This window comes from Haematobia irritans, chromosome 3, assembly GCF_050003625.1.
Source record: "Haematobia irritans isolate KBUSLIRL chromosome 3, ASM5000362v1, whole genome shotgun sequence".
Classification (NCBI taxonomy): domain Eukaryota; kingdom Metazoa; phylum Arthropoda; class Insecta; order Diptera; family Muscidae; genus Haematobia; species Haematobia irritans.
Genome location: NC_134399.1, coordinates 179,657,647 through 179,675,414, shown reverse-complemented (window position 1 = coordinate 179,675,414; position 17,768 = coordinate 179,657,647). Strand labels below are relative to the sequence as shown.

Genomic DNA, 17,768 nt, shown 5'->3' with positions numbered 1-17,768 from the left:
AATTTTTGCCTGTAAGTAGAATGGCCGCTGCTGCCATCACAACCCCATTTGTAGGTAGCAGTTAATTGTGTGTTATTATTATTTTCAATATGGTTTTGAAAACTTTCTGGGTATGCTTCAATAATCCTACAGTTTTTCCACTTTTCTACAAGCTTACCAGTAAAATTTCGAAGCTTTTTGCCAATCTCGTACTGCTCCTCCTGAGTATATTTAAGGTTTTTGAGAACAGTACCAAAAACAAAGTTTTCCATGGTGAGAAACTTCTTGGTTGGGATCGCTTGTTCATGCCATACTAAAAAAAGTACCCGTTTTGATACCGACATTGTTCCTAAAAAGTACCATGATTTAAAGGTTTGCACGTAATAGCAGTTCATATTACACATTTTGGACGCACAATGACTCATACTTCCAGCTAAAAAAAGAGTTAGACCGAATCCGTGCGAATCTTGAAAGTTCTACTCCACGAACGACAGGTGCACGCTAGTGCGGGCTAGTTGTTAATACACTTAATTACCACTACATTTTATGAACAACACATTTAAAGACCGGTCACAAACACTGATTTTTTATGTAGTACATACCTAGAAGTTAATAAAAAGCCACACTTTTAATAAAACAAGTTAAAATTGTAAATTTCCAAGGAATCAATGCGCATGACAAAGAAAAAATATTGTAAAGCACTTGCTAAAACATATTTTGTGTTTGACAGCTCACAGCTGATGATCATCTGATCGTAGAGCTTATAGAAAAACGCCAAAAATCTAACCAAAGCATCTGTTATCGATTTGTGAAAAAAAAAATTAACGCTTTTTCAAATTTGAAAATTTGAATTAAATGCCGCTAGCGAGGCCCAATCGCCCACTGTGCATCGAGCCAAAAAACGAGCCGGACTATCGAATTACAAGAAGGTAGTGATTCAAAGTCGCGATGATAAACAAAATACGACGGCCAAAGCGCGATCCCGGAGGCTGTACACGACGATGCTGACGAAGTTTGACTGCGTGGTAATGGACGACGAAACCTACGTCAAAGCCGACTACAAGCAGCTTCCGGGACAGGAGTTTTATACGGCAAAAGGAAGGGGAAAGGTAGCAGATATTTTCAAGCACATAAGACTGTCAAAGTTCGCAAAGAAATATCTGGTTTGGCAAGCCATCTGTACCTGTGGCTTGAAAAGCAGCATTTTCATAGCTTCCGGGACTGTTAACCAAGATATTTACGTGAAAGAGTGTTTGAATAAACGTCTGCGGCCTTTCCTGAAGAAACACGGTTGTTCCGTACTGTTTTGGCCGGATTTGGCATCTTGACATTACGGTAAAAAGGCCATGGAGTGGTACGCCTCCAACAACGTGCAGGTGGTTCCGAAAGACAAGAACCCTCCCAACACGCCAGAGCTCCGCCCAATTGAGAAATACTGGGCTATTGTCAAGCGGAACCTAAAGAAGACCAAAAAAACTGCTAAAGACGAGCAGCAGTTCAAGGCAAACTGGCTTTCTGCGGCGAAGAAGGTGGACAAGGTGGCTGTACAAAATCTGATGGCAGGTGTCAGGCGTGAGGCCCGGCAATTCGGATTTGGAAAAGCGAAAGCCTAACTGAATATTTTTCCTGAATTTTATACTAATTGAACTTGAAAAAGAAATTTAATTTGATTTTTTAAATAAACGATTTCACCGATTTACACGCGTTTTCCCTTGACCGAATTTTGACCGCATCACCCTTTATTCCTCGAAGATGATCCGCAATTTATATCTAGGGATCAGTTTATATGGGTGCTATACCTAAAAGTCATCCGATATGGCACATTTACAATACCATCACAAACAGCTACTTGCACCATCGGAAGTAAGTATGCTATCGGAAGTTAGCATAATTTCAACCGATGAACGGACGGACATAATAATGTTTTCTTAGGTTCGAAACTAATAGTTCCATGTCTAACAAAAAGAATGACAAAGTTTCTATCGAAGAGGGTATACCATTTTATCCTGCTAAAACAAAGTTTAGGACTTGATTTTAGTTTTAACTAAGAAGTTAATGGAATCGCTTAATTTCTTGATTGTCAAAATTTTAAAATTCAATTACAATTATAATTAAAATGACAAGATTTACAGCTTCATCCCCAACATCATCACGGCATTGATGTTGGGGATAAAGCTTGTGTATATTTATTGTACAGTTTCATGTAATTTTTAATTCATAACTTATTTTATTATTTTTTCTCCTTTATTTTTTAGTTAATCGATAGTTACATTTTACATCCAAAACATAATTTGTCCTGCACGAATTTACCTCAAAATGAATTTAGTCCAAAAACAATTGTACAAGCAAAATTCACATATTATTATTTTCTATCCAAAATGGTTGACCTAATCGAAACAGTGAGTATTGAAAAAACCAACAATTATCATAGTCCATTAATACGATAACAAAATTTCCAGGTAGTTTTCGTATTACGTAAAAAATATAACCAAATTTCACATCTGCATATATATCATCACGTCCTGATGGCATACGGAACTTATATACATTTAAGTCTAACATTTGGTATGTATTACTTTTCAAATAAAATTGTGTGTAATATAAGTTCGGCAGAATTGAATTAGGTTTAGAAAATTTATAAGATCTATACATTTTTGTACGGGTTTGAACAAAATGTCGAAGCACTTTTGCCACTGAGGTAACTCTAAAGCATGCCTTATGATCGCATCATAAGGCCGTGCACATAGTCTATACGTGGTGTATATTAAACTAAAAAGGCAGATTAAATACGTATATAATTAAGTTAAAAGTTTCTATAGAAATAAAATTTTGACAACATTTTCTATAGAAGTAAAATTTGGAAAAAAATTTCTATAGAAATAAAATTTGGAAAAAATTTTCTATAGAAATAAAACTTTGACAAAATTTTCTATAGAAATAAAATTTTGACAAAATTTTCTATAGAAATAAAATTTTGACAAAATTTTCTATAGAAATAAAATTTTGACAAAATTTTCTATAGAAATAAAATTTTGACAAAATTTTCTAGAGAAATAAAATTTTAAAAAAATTCTCTATAGAAATAAAATTTTAAAAAAATTTTCTATAGAAATAAAATTTTAAAAAAAAATTCTATAGAAATAAAATTTTGACAAACTTTTCTATAGAAATAAAATTTTAGTAGATTATTTTCGGCTCGAGTGCCAACCATGATTATGAACCGATATGGACCAATTTTTGTGTGATTGGGGATCGGCTGTATATAACTATAGACCGATATGGACCAATTTTGGCATGGTTATTAGCGGCCTTATACTAACAACACGTTGCAAATTTCGACCGGATCGGATGAATTTTGCTCCTCCAAGAGGCTCCGGAGGACAAATCTGGGGATCGATTTATATGGGGGCTATATATAATTATGGACCGATATGGATCAATTTTAGAGATGGTTGTTAGAGACCATAAACTAACACCACGTACCAAATTTCAACCGGATCGGATGAACTTTGCTTCTCTAAGAGGCTCCGGAGGACAAATCTGGGTATCGATTTATATGGGGGCTATATATAATTATGGGCCGATGCATGTTCATTAGAGAACATATACCAACACCATGTACCAAATTTCAGCCGGATCGGATGAAATTTGCTCCTCTTAGAGGCTCCGCAAGCCAAATCGGGGGATCGGTTTATATGGGGGCTATATATAATTTTAGACCGATGTGGACCAATTTTTGCATGGTTGTTAGAGACCATATACTAACACTATTTACCAAATTTCAGCCGGATCGGATAAAATTTGCTTCTCTTAAAGGCTCCGCAAGCCAAATCGGGGGATCGGTTTAAATGGGGGCTATATATAATTATGGACCGACGTGAACCAATTTTTGCATGGTTGTTGAAGACCATAGACTAACACCATGTACCAAATTTCAGCCGGATCGGATAAAATTTGCTTCTCTAACAGGCTCCGGAGGTCAAATCTGGTGATCGGTTTATAAGGGGGCTATATATAATTATGGACCGATATGAACCAATTTTTGCATGGTCATTAGAGACCATATACTAACATCATGTACCAAATTTCAGCCGGATCGGATAAAATTAGCTTCTCTTAGAGACTCTGCAAGCCAAATCGGGGGATCGGTTTATATGGGGGCTATATATAATTATGAACCGATATGGACCAATTTTTGCATGGTTGTTAAAGACCATATACTAACACCATGTACCAAATTTCAGCCGGATGGGATGAAATTTGCTTCTCTTAGAGGCCTCGCAAGCCAAATTTGGGGGTCCGTTTATATGGGGGCTACACGTAAAAGTGGGCCGATATGGCCCATTTGCAATACCATCCGACCTACATCAATAACAACTACTTGTGCCAAGTTTCAAGTCGATAGCTTGTTTCGTTCGGAAGTTAGCATGATTTCAACAGACGGACGGACGGACATGCTCAGATCGACTCAGAATTTCACCACGACCCAGAATATATATGCTTTATGGGGTCTTAGATCAATATTTCGATGTGTTACAAACGGAATGACAAAGTTAATATACCCCCATCCTATGGTGGAGGGTATAAAAATATGAATTGAAAACTTAATAACTTTTGAACTATTTGTGATATCATTATGATTTTTATTGATTTTTGCAGAGAAATTTGTTTTAAGAAGTATTGGTGAATATACCATTCCCAAAATTGGTATCAAAAATCCCCAAAATCCCCAAAGTGGGGATATATATTGAAAAACGTAATTTTTTGTAATTTGCATATTTGTCAGCTGTTTACTGGTAGGATGTTAAAACCTTTTACAGTTATTTAGTGGACACATAAGATTTTTTAGAAAACAGATCGTCTTAGCAATCGGTGCTTTGCCGAATGAGAATTTTTGAAAACAAAATTTTTTCTTTTTGAAAAATTTCCGTTTTTGGGAGGAGAATAACTCATATACTACTTAACGAAAATGGCCGATAAAAGCTTAAAACGTATCCTTATATGGTCGCCTATAAAAATAATTAAAAAAAGATTAAGAGAAATCTATAAAAAAATCTTACGACAGAAAGAATATGTGTGCTTTTTGGCAAAAGAATTGTCAAAATTCGATATTTTTTGAAATTCTAATTTATGGACTTTACAACTTTTTATCTAAGGCACATGGGTACAAATTTGTTTCTTCTAGAATTCGTAGAATTTTGTAGGGAATGCAATTAAGATGAAACCTTACGAATCCACTTAAAAACACAACTTCTAGGTTCCAAATACTGACCCCACTTTGTCAATTCAAAATAAATTGTAGGGCCCATATCTTGCAAACGGAAAAAGATAATTGCACACGCACGCAAACTTTTTTGTAGAGCTTTACAAGTTCTACCCAGCAAAGAAAAAATCTAATCGGTTCAAAATTGCGGAGTTTACAGCTAAAACAAAATTGCATACCCCAGAGGTGACCAACTTTCAACACCTACAGGTCAGGCATCAATGGTTTCCGGACCAACAACTGATTTTGGACGACCATCACGAAATTCGTCTCGGATTGAACTACTTCCTTGGTTGAATTCTCCATACCATCGATAATCACTAGTCTGGAGTGTCATCACCATAATGCATTAAATGCATCGATACACTGTTATGGAGTTAACCCACGTTCAAAGTTATGAGAAATAATCGCATAAAAATGTTCACGATTTAGTTCCATTTTGTTGTGCGAGATGAATATTTTAGGTTGCTGTAAACAACACAAATATAACTCGAATATCATAACGTTCTGGCATATAAGTCAAATATGTCAAGCATTACAATAAAGTTGTTAGTTGGCAGATTGCAACACTGGGGTTGCATAAATGTATTGTCAACATCAAAGGATGCTGAGGCTGATAGACAATCTTCTAACGAAGGGACGTATTGTTGTCACTCTAGGGCGAGTAAAAATTCTAAGGTACGTGAACAGAGGCACTCCCCAAGAAAAAATTCTCATCTCTTCTTTGCAATGTTCAAGAAGTTTGTTTATCCATCTGGTATGCTTAGAAAAATAAACGATAAATGTGGTTGTATACGCAGATGATGTGGCATTAGCAGTTAGGGGAAGATGCTTGTTCACCGAAACATTCCACGGTACTGTTAAGCGGATACGTTAGCAACAACCGTATAATCTGTAGTTATGTATCTGCTACCTGCATTGATAGCGATGGGAGAATTGCAAGTGTTGCAACGTTACCAAACAAATGTATCTCCATCTAAACTTAAACCGCACACTGGACCTGCTAGAAAACTGTTGGCATGAAGTGTAACCAAAAATCAGGTTTATTCAACAGAAGAAAGTAATCGAGTCGGTTGAACGGTTAGGTATTGTGGTATCACAATGGACTGAATGACATAAGTGAGCCTGCATTATACGGGCTGCCACTAAAACCTAACCTAACATAAGACATGGGAGCTATATCAAAACAAGCCCTAATGTTTATAAAATTTAGGTTATATTAGGTATAGTGGCAGCCTAATATTTCACCTTGTTCAGTTGGGTACCACAAGTTGCTAACAGGTTGGCTGATAAGTCCCCGGTCTAACAAAGAAAAACACATTTTTTGGCAAAATTCGTTTTTATACCCACCACCATAGAATGGTGACGGGGTATAATAAGTTTGTCATTCCGTTTGTAACGCATCGAAATATCGATTTCCGACTATATAAAGTATATATATTCTTGATCAGGGAGAAATTCTAAGACGATATAAGCATGTCCGTCTGTCCGTCTGTCTGTCTGTCTGGCTGTCTGTTGTAATCACGCTACAGCATTCAATAATGGAGCTATCGTCCTGAAATTTGGCACAGAATCGTCTTTTGTCTGCGCGCAGGTCAAGTTCGAAGATGGGCTATATCGGGCCATGTTTTGGTATAGCCCCCATATAAACCGACCTCCCGATTTGGGGCCTTTCGCTTATAGAAACCGTAGTTTTCATCCAATTTGCGCAAAATTGAAAATCTAGAGATATTTTGGGACCTTGAAGAGGTGTGCCAAAAATGGTGAGTGTCGGTCCATGTTTTGGTATAGCCCCCATATAAACCGACCTCCCGATTTGGGGTCTTTCGCTTATAGAAACCGTAGTTTTCATCCAATTTGCGCGAAATTGAAAATCTAGAGGTATTTTGGGACCTTGAAGAGGTGTGCCAAAAATGGTGAGTGTCGGTCCATGGTTTGGTATAGCCCCCATATAAACCGACCTCCCGATTTGGGGTCTTTCACTTATAGAAACCGTAATTTTCATCCAATTTGCGCGAAATTGAAAATCTAGAGATATTTTGGGACCTTGAAGAGGTGTGCCAAAAATGGTGAGTGTCGGTCCATGTTTTGGTATAGCCCCCATATAAACCGACCTCCCGATTTTACTTCTTGGGCTTATAGAAACCGTAGTTTTTATCCAATTTGCCTGAAATTGGAAATCTAGAAGTATTTTTGGTCCATAAAGAGGTGTGCCGAAAACGGTTAGTATCGGTCGGTATTTTAGTATAGCCCCCATAAGAACGATTTCCCGATTTAACTCCTTAGGTTTCTAGAAACCGTAGTTTTTATCCGACTTGCCTGAAATTGTAAATATTCTCGTATTTAAGGCTCACAAAAACGTGTATCGGATTAAGTTTTTATCGGTCCATTTGGTAATGCCTCCATATAGACCAATTTCACTTCTTGTGAGTATAGAAGGCGCACTGATCATGAAAATTGCTTGAAACTCAATGTAAAATTTCCAGATTTTATTTTTCGGGTGAAAATCTACAGATTTAAAATTTCAAATCAAGACGTTATTTTATAATTTTCTTGCACACTTACAAGAGATGTTAATGATTCCTCTAAAACTCAAACAAAAATGGTTCTTATAAATCCAGAATCTGATATAGTCCTCATAGGTGAAATCTTTAAATGTATCTTCGGGAAGTGTCCTCAAGTCCTCAAGCCCTCCTGAAATTTCAAAGGAAATCCTAATATTTGGTTCATGGTGGTGGGTATTTAAGATTCGGCCCGGCCGAACTTACTGCTGTATATACTTGTTATTATTCAACATAGTTCCTTTCAAGAGCGATACAACGATTATAACGACCCTCCAATTTTTTGATACCATTTTGGTAGTACTCCTTCGGCTTTGCCTCAAAATAGGCCTCAATTTCGGCGATCACCTATTCATTGCAGCCAAATTTTTTCCCTGCGAGCATCCTTTTGAGGTCTCAGAACAGGAAAAAGTCGCTGGGAGCCAGATCTGGAGAATACGGGTGGGTAGGGAAGTAATTCGAAGCCCAATTCATGAATTTTTGCCATCGTTCTCTAAGACTTGTGGCACGGTGCGTTGTCTTGGTGAAACAACACTTTTTTCTTCTTCATATGGGGCCGTTTTGCCGCGATTTCGACCTTCAAACGCTACAATAACGCCATATAATAGTCACTGTTGATGGTTTTTCCCTTCTCAAGATAATCTATAAAAATTATTCCATGCGCATCCCAAAAAACAGAGGCCATTACTTTGCCAGCGGACGTTTGAGTCTTTCGACGCTTCGGAGACGGTTCACCGATCGCTGTCCACTCAGCCAACTGTCGATTGGAATCAGGAGTGTAGTGATGGAGCCATGTTTCATCCATTGTCACATATCGACGGAAGAACTCATGTGTATTACGAGTTAACAGCTGCAAACACCGCTCAGAATCATCAACACGTTGTTGTTTTTGGTCAAATGTGAGCTCGCGCGGCACCCATTTTGCACAGAGCTTCCGCAAATATTCAAATATTGATGAATGATATGACCAAGACGTTACTTTGATATCTTTAGGGCATCTTGATCAACTTCATTTTACGGTCATTCAAAATCATTTTGTGGATTTTTTGATGTTTTCGTCGGTAACCATCTCTTTCGGGCGTCCACTGCGTTCACCATCCTCTGTGCTCATTTCATCATGCTTGAATTTTGCATACCAATCAATTATTGTTGATTTCCCTGGGGCAGAGTCCGGAAACTCATTATCAAGCCAAGTTTTTGCTTCCACCGTTTTTCCCTTCAGAAAACAGTATTTTATCAAAACACGAAATATCTTTTTTTCCATTTTTGTCACAATAACAAAAGTTGCTTCACAAAAGACGCTCTATCTCGCAAACTAATTGACTTACAGACGTCAAATTTTAACACGAATCATTTGAAGATTGGTACTATATAAAAATAATATGCATTTAATACTAGCGACGCCATCTATGGGCCAGACCGGGGACTTATCAGCTAACCTGTTAATTTCTCTCTCATCAATGAGTGTACCTCCTTTTTATAGCCGAATCCGAACGGCATTTTACATCATGGTGAAGCCATTTTGGAGAAATTTGAAACACTTAGATATATCACCAGCATTACTGAGAAGGGATAATCTAACGCTGAAACTCTTTTTGGTGTTCAGTCGAAACTGGAATTGAAACCGATACCCTATGTATACAAGGCAGACATTTTGGAGAGTAAGGTTGGCCATGAAAAAGAGTAAACTGTCTATCATCGAAAGACGGAGCTTCGTCGGGAATCAACCAAAATACCGTTGAACAACTTTCGTACAGCGTATGATGGCTTTATCGGTCGTTTGAAGGTCACAATTCGTACAAGAGTTCACCAATTCGAACAAATCTAAACCGAATCTAAAACTTGATGTAATTTTCGAAATTTTATCTTTTGAACAATACAAACATAGCGCTTTACTTTGTTGCATTACATATCATTCACCCTCTACATAGTAATTCTTCAATTTAATTTTATAAAATTGAAGAATTATCACTAGAATAAATTTGGAGCACAAATTAAAAATGCGAGATAAATCGCAAGCCACTATTTTCTAGCAACATACGAATATTGCGGCGAAAAAACTTCTCGTATTTTGACCACAGTTGTCACACGTGCCAATAATAATCTACCAAAATGTGAAGAAAATTTTACCACAAATTTGGTGGATTAAATTTAAAAAAAAAATATTTTTAAGTTTTTGATAAAATTTTTGCGGTTAGATAAAAAAAAATGTTTCGAATGAATGATCCCTCCTATTAGCGACAATTTTTGGGATGTATAAATATTAAAAATTAAAATTTTTAAAGAAACTGATTATTTTTAGAAAAAAGTTATTTGTAGAGAAAATGTTGTCAAAATTTTACATCTATAGGAAATGTTGCCAATTTTATTCCCATAGAAAATTTTGTCAAAACTTTATTTCTATAGAAAATTTCATCGCTAAAGCGATGAATTAAACATGCATCACTTTTGAAGGTGTGATTCGAATTCAGTGTTTTGTATGTGAATTAATAAATTTTGTAATATTGTGCCAAATAAATAATTTTATATATTTTTTTATCATTTTTAATGCTTTCTAATGCTTGTGTGACTCCAAATATTTTCAAAAAATCGCAAATTTTCTTGACTGGATTTAGCATTTTTTCGACAATATTTTAATTAAAATTACTCATTAAAATATGAAAAAAGCGAGTTAAAACAAGTATATACGGCCGTAAGTTCGGCCAGGCCGAAGCTTATGTACCCTCCACCATGGATTGCGTAGAAACTTCTACTGAAGACTGTCACCCACAATCGAATTGCTTGGGTTGCGGTAACACTTGCCGATGGCAAGGTATCTTAAAACTCCCTAACATCGTCTTCTAAATTACCAGGTAGTCCATACGTAGTATATATTAAACTAAAAAAGGCCGATTAAATACGTAGTTTAAAGTTTCTATAGAAATATAATTTTGACAAAATAAAATTTTGACAACATTTTCTATAGAAGTAAAATTTGAAAAAAAAAAATTCTATAGAAATAAAATTTGGAAAAAAATTCTATAGAAATAAATTTTTTACAAAATTTTCTATTGAAATAAAATTTTTACAAAATTTTCTATAGAAATAAATTTTTTACAAAATTTTCTATAGAAATAAAATTTTTACAAAATTTTCTATAAAAATTACATTTTGACAATGTTTTCCATAAAAATTAAATTTTGGTAGATTATTTTTGGCTCGAGTGGCAACCATGAATATGAACCGTTATGGACCAATTTTTGTGTGTTTGAGAATCGGCTACATATAACTATAGACCGATATGGACCAATTTTGGCATGGATAATAGCGGCCTTATACTAACACCACGTTGCAAATTTCAACCGGATCGGATGAATTTTGGTCCTCCAAGGAGATCAAATCTGGGGAACGTTTTATATGGGGGCTATATATATTTATGGACCGATATGGACCAATTCTTGCGTGTTTGTTAGAGACGACATTCTAATACCATGTTCCAAATTTCAACCGGATCGGATGAATTTTGCTCCTCCAAGAGGCTCCGGAGTACAAATCTGGGAATCGATTTATATGGGGGCTATATATAATTATCGACCGATATGGACCAATTTTTGCATGGTCATAGGAGAACATCTACCAACACCATGTACCAAATTTCAGCCGGATCGAATGCAATTTGGTTCTCTTAGAGGCTCCGCAAGCCAAATCGGGGGATCGGTTTATATGGGGGCTATATATAATTATGGATCGATGTGGACCAATTTTTGCATGGTTGTTAGAGACCATATACTTACACCATGTACCAAATTTCAGCCGGATCGGATGAAATTTGGTTCTCTTATAGGCTCCGCAAGCCAAATCGGGAGATCGGTTTATATGGGGGCTATATGTAATTATGGACCGATATGGACCAATTTTTGCATGGTTGTTAGAGACGATATATTAACATCATGTATCAAATTTCAGCCGGATCGGATGAAATTTGCTTCTCTTAGAGCTATCGCAAGCCAAATTTGGGGGTCCGTTTATATGGGGGCTATACGTAAAAGTGGACCGAAATGGACCAACTTTTGCATGGTTGTTAGAGACCATATATTAACATCATGTATCAAATTTCAGCCGGATCGGATGAAATATGCTTCTCTTAGAGCGATCGCAAGCCAAATTTGGGGATCCTATAATACATATCATCCGAATAAAACAATTAGAATTTTTAAGTGATTCTTTCATGCACTCATTAGTGCAGTCTGAGCTTTATTAAATTGACTCAAAAAGATTTACTTATTAACTAGCACTAAGTTATAGTTAGGTGTGCACACCTGTGAATATACCTTGTCAGCATATTCACACGGTTGCACATAGTGAGTGTGCATATGCGTGAATCGAGTTACACTCGTAGACGTCTGGCTTATGCATATGCGTGAGTCTAGTTACTGTAGACGTCTGGCATAAGCATGAGTCGAGTCACAAATGCAATCGTCTGGCATATGCACACTACACCTCCCTTTTCAAAAAAAATGATTTTATCAGTTTTTAATTAATATTACGGTTGTTTTGATTTTTTTTACTAATTGCATAAATAGTTATTGTTATTATATTATATACATATATTATTTTATTACAATTACAGTTTTTATTTTTTTTTTGCTTATTAGAAAACTTGTTATTATTCTATTATTAATTATTACATACATTATTTTATTATTATTACAGTTTTACATTTTCTTTTAATTATTACAAAAGTAATTATTATTATATATATACATATATTATTCTATTACTATTACAGTTTTTATTTATTTACTCATTGCAAAAATAGTTATTATTGATTATATTAATTAATATTAATTATTATTCTTATAATATATATTTATATTTATATATTAGGGCCCTATATTTTCTAATCCCTATAAATTTTTAACCTATCACTGTGCACAGTATTTTTTTTCCTATTTCTACCACTTATTATTACATTACCATTACTACCTAACTCTTCTACTCTAAATGGACCTATATATTTATTATCTAAGTTGTGACCTGCCTCATTTCTAAGGAGCACAGAATCACCTATTTTAAAAGTTGATACGTACTTTTTCGTATCATACCGCTCCTTTCTCTTAATTTTTGAAGTTTCCAGGAGTTGACGAGCTCTTTTGTATGCCACTTCTAACCTGAATCTTACTTCTTTCGAATAATCTTCTGGGTTGTACAAGGGCTGAATATTGTTAGTTTGATTGAACACCTGAAACACATTCGGAATTCTTCCGAATAGTAATTCAAAGGGACAATATCCATGCGAAGTAGATGGTGTTGTATTATAACAATAGGTAAAATACTTTAACCACACATCCCAATCGTCTTTTTCAACGGATATGTATGACCTTACATATTCGTTAAAAGTCCGATGACTTCGCTCTACCGTGCCAAGGGTTTGGTGATGGTAGGCTGTGGACGTTATATTATTCACCTTTAAATATTTACATAGGTGTTCTATCAAACTATTTTTATATTCCGTGCCCATGTCAGTGACAAGAGTTCTCATAGGCCCGTATGTCAATATATGAGACTCAAAAATTGCCTTGGCCACAGTTTTCGCATTTTTGTCCGGTATTGGCAGAGCAACTAAGTATTTTGTAAAGTCACATATAAGTGTTACAGCATACTCATTGCCTTGCTCGGACTTCGGAAAAGGCCCAATTGTATCGACGAGTACGATATCAAATGGTTTTGGTGGCGTAGGCGTCAGGGTCATTGGAACCTTTGTATGTCGAGTAACCTTTGAAAGCTGGCAATTTTTGCAAGTTTTCACATGTTTGGTTATGTCCCGAACCATACCTTTCCAGAAAAAATGCCTTTTAATTTTGGCGTACGTCCGAGTAATTCCCGTATGACCACCCTCAACAGGATCGTCGTGATACCTCGTCAAAATATCCTTTATTTCTTTCTCATTATTTTTGTTTATGATGGTCACCATGGGTAGTAGCGCTACACTTACTTTTTTTAATATCTTATTGCCCATTATTTTGAAATATTCAATGGGAACAAATTGAAATATTTGTTCACTTGGTGCCATTTGTAATTGTGTGATATTAAGTATGCCGGCTTCTTTATCAAGCCTGTGGAAGAATTGAATAATATCAAATTTTCCATTAGCATACAAATCCACAATATTTATTCGTTTTAAAATTGTTTTACCACGTTTTAAAGAAGACTGGCTTATAGACAATTTTAATTTTACGAATTTTTTAACGTCATTATAATTAATGACTTCATAAACATTGGGCTTTGTTAAAGGGGTTTCAAGGATTTTGTTATCCGTGAGAGTTCCACTATTTTGACGAGTCTCGGATCTGGTCATAACTTTGTTTATTTTATTAGCTTGGTCAATTTGTTCTCTCAAATCGTTGAGAGTAATGCGGGATAGAGCATCCGCTACAACATTTTGTTTTCCCTTGAGGTATTCTACGGAAAAATCATATTCCTCTAAATCCAAACGTATTCTTGTTAATTTCGAACTTGGATTTTTAAGGGAGAAAAGATAAGACAAGGGCTTATGGTCTGTTTTGACCAAGAAATGTGTTCCGTACACGTACGGTCTGAAATACTGAATTGCCCAATGTATGGCGATAAGTTCTTGTTCAGTTGTTGATTTATTGGCCTCACCCCTTGTAAACGATTTGGATGCAAATGCTATCGGAAGCTGTTGGCCATCGTATTCTTGGCTTAATACTGCTCCGCATGCATATTTACTGGCATCCGTCGTAATACAAAACTGCCTATTAAAATCGGGGTATTGCAACAACGTAGGCTTTAATAATTGCTCCTTTAGGTACTCAAATGATTCATTACACTGTGGAGTCCATTCAAATTTTACGTTTTTCTTACATAGGCGAGTAATATGCCTAGAATAAAACGAAAAATTTTTTACAAATCTGCGATAATAATTGCAGAATGCAATGAATCGTCGGGCACTGTCGGCGTCTATCGGCACTGGATAATTTTTAATAATTTCGTTTTTACTTTTATCTGGTAAAATACCCTTATCCGTGCATAAGTGTCCGAGGAAACTGACTTCCGTTCTAAAGAATGAGCACTTGTCGGGATGAAGTTTTAGATTGTACTTCCGACATTGTGCAAAAACGTTCTTTAAATTTTTCAGCATGTGACTCGCATTACGCCCAATTACTATCAGGTCATCCATGTAAAGAAAAGCTTTTGTAGGTTCGAGCCCTGCAAACGCAAGTGTCATCATACGCTGAAAGGAGTTTGGAGCAATTTTTAACCCATACGGCAATCGGGTGAACCGATATGAACCTTTGTCGGTTGAAAATGATGTTATATCTCTAGATTCTTCATCAAGTTCTATTTGGTGAAATCCGGACATTAAATCTAGACATGAAAAATACCTGGCACGACCAAGTTGATCCAGAATGTCCTCAATCCTCGGTAGAGGAAATTTATCCGACAATATTTTTTTATTAATTTGTCGATAATCAACAACCAAGCGCCATCGTTTTGTGTTGGAATTAGGTAGTGCTTTTTTCGGCACAAGAAGAAGTGGGCTATTGTATTCAGATATGGATGGTTCTACCAGCCCATCCTTTACTAATTTATTTACCTGTTCATTTATCTCTGCCCTGTGTGTTTGAGGAATTCTATAATTTTTAATATAAACGGGGTCATGGTCCTTTAGTCTAATTTTCTGCTTATAGAAATTATTTCTTGTTATTGGTTCTGTTTCTAAACCAAAAACATCAGTATATTCAGAACATAGTGAAAGTAAGGCATTTTTAAATTCTTTTGGACAATTTTTATCAATTTTTGAAAGAATTTCTTTTTCTCTCTCATTTTTTAATGATCTTAGATTTATTACGTCATAATTTGGCAAACTTTCAGTTGCAATGCTGTTGATATTAAACATAACATTTTCAGTAGTTGTGTTGAGTAAACGAACGAAAGAGTTTTTAGCATTTACAATAGTGCTGGCAATAAAGATTCCTGGTTGAGGTTCTTGATTGATTACTAATAACTCTTCTTCGGTCGGTTTTAAACATACTTTTCTAATTACTTCGGACCGAGCCGGTAGCAAAATATTTTGGTTACTGTCTGAAAATGTTATGGGGACTTTAATATTGCAGCTGATGTTATCAGGTCTTATAATAAACCAATCATTATTTTCATTGAAATCCAAAATACAGTTATATTTTTTAATAAAATCTATTCCCAAAATACCATCGCAAGGTATAGGGAAATTTTCTGGTACTATTTGAAATTCATGTGGTATTAAAAATTTATTTATTCTTATATCTAACCGTATGGATCCCAATGATTTAATTGTTCCATGACCAATACCACTTATAATTGTAGTATTGGTTTGGTCTATTTGACGATATTTCCTATTAAGTTGTTTTAATAGGGATATGTCAGCTCCAGTGTCCACTAAAAATGTAAGAAACTTGTTCCCAATATTTTCTCTTACTTGTACAAAAATGCTCTGACTTATGTTTACTTTGAAAATTTTTGACTTTTGGACTATTGTTCCCCCAAGGGATGACTCCAGTTTTCCGAATGATTACCTTCGTCAACGACTACTCGTACATTATTATTGTATGAACCACGACCTCTGTAATTGCCGCGGTAGCTTTGGCCACGTTTATTTCCCCTGTTTTGTCCACGATAGTTATTATATCTACGGGCCTGGCCGTTACCGCGCCCACGGCTATACCCTTGTTCGCGCCAATTCGTGTTATAATACCTTACGTCGCTTACTGAAGGAGATTCGGTACAATAATTAACAAATTTTGTTACCGCATCATTCATATTACTAAAGTTGCCTGCTGCCATTATGAGGCGAACCCTTTCGTTTGACGCATTTTTCGTTAAGGACTTTACAGCTGTTTGGGTCGCGTATTTTTCTGCCAGTTCTTGGGATAAACCGTCAGATATATATGCTGTAGAGAGAGCCTTTGTGAGTTCCTCCAGTTCATTTACAAACATATTTGCCGATTTGTTCCCCTGCTTTACATTCATAATTTTGGCAGATAAAACTTCAGGCGACTGGCCTTTCACAGCAGATTTTAGCCGAGTGGTAATGTCTCTTATAGAAGACTCATTAGATATCAAGCTTCTAGCAGTGCCTTTCAGTTTTGTCCTAATGAGACTTACTGCTACGTTCTCATGAGAATCCTTTATGGAGTCTACCAAATCCAACGAGTCTAAAAACGGTTGTAAGTTTTCGGGTTTTCCATCGAAGTCGGGAATAATCTTCGATATTAACCCAAGAAACTCGGTAATTGTCTGAGCCATTTTATCGACTTCTTTTGAGGACTTTGATTTTTCAGTAAGGTCGCTAAAATGTATTTCCTCTGAGGACTTTGATTTTAATTCTTGAATAAGGTCACTATAAAGTATTTCTTCATGAAGCGTAATTGGAATATTTTTTGTAATGTTTTTCGAGACAAAACATTAACCAACTTTTCACGAACATCAGAGAAAAAACAATCGGCAGCTGCTTTATGAGCTTTAGTAAGCCGAGAATAATTGACGTTTAATATAACACGAATTTTTTCAAGGCAATCAAACAGTACTTCCACGTGTTTAGCTATTGTTTCATTTTTAGTGGGTCGGTCAGTATTGAGACATTTATAAGATTTATCAAAAATCTCCTTTAAAAATCTCAACTTTTTTAAAATATTCTGCCATTCCATTTATATTGTGAAAAGAGTGAAGAGTAAGAAAAAAAAAACAATTATATTTCAGCTATTGTTGCTGACGACTTATACTTTCTCTTTAGGGAACCTCTATAAATACTGTGCACTTTATACAAAAATTGGATTACCATTATGCCCGTAATAATCATTAACATATATTTTATTAAGCTATCTTCTTTATTTTGTGTGGGCATTGAAATGATTTCGTTAATTACTTCCCCAGTATTTTCAATATTTTTTGACTCTTTAGTTCCCATTTTATACAATTGTTATATT

At 35.5% G+C, this 17,768-nt stretch overlaps 1 protein-coding gene across 1 annotated transcript in view; it reads left to right on the top strand.

Moving 5' to 3' along the window:
• Window positions 1-17,768, top strand: part of LOC142230003 (very long chain fatty acid elongase 7-like) — a 32,468-nt gene that overhangs the window by 12,587 nt on the left and 2,113 nt on the right. Inside the window, exons 3-4 of the mRNA XM_075300608.1 lie at window positions 2,235-2,378; window positions 2,439-2,544. Coding sequence (XP_075156723.1) covers window positions 2,235-2,378; window positions 2,439-2,544 — 250 coding nt within the window. The remainder of the gene's footprint in view (window positions 1-2,234; window positions 2,379-2,438; window positions 2,545-17,768) is intronic.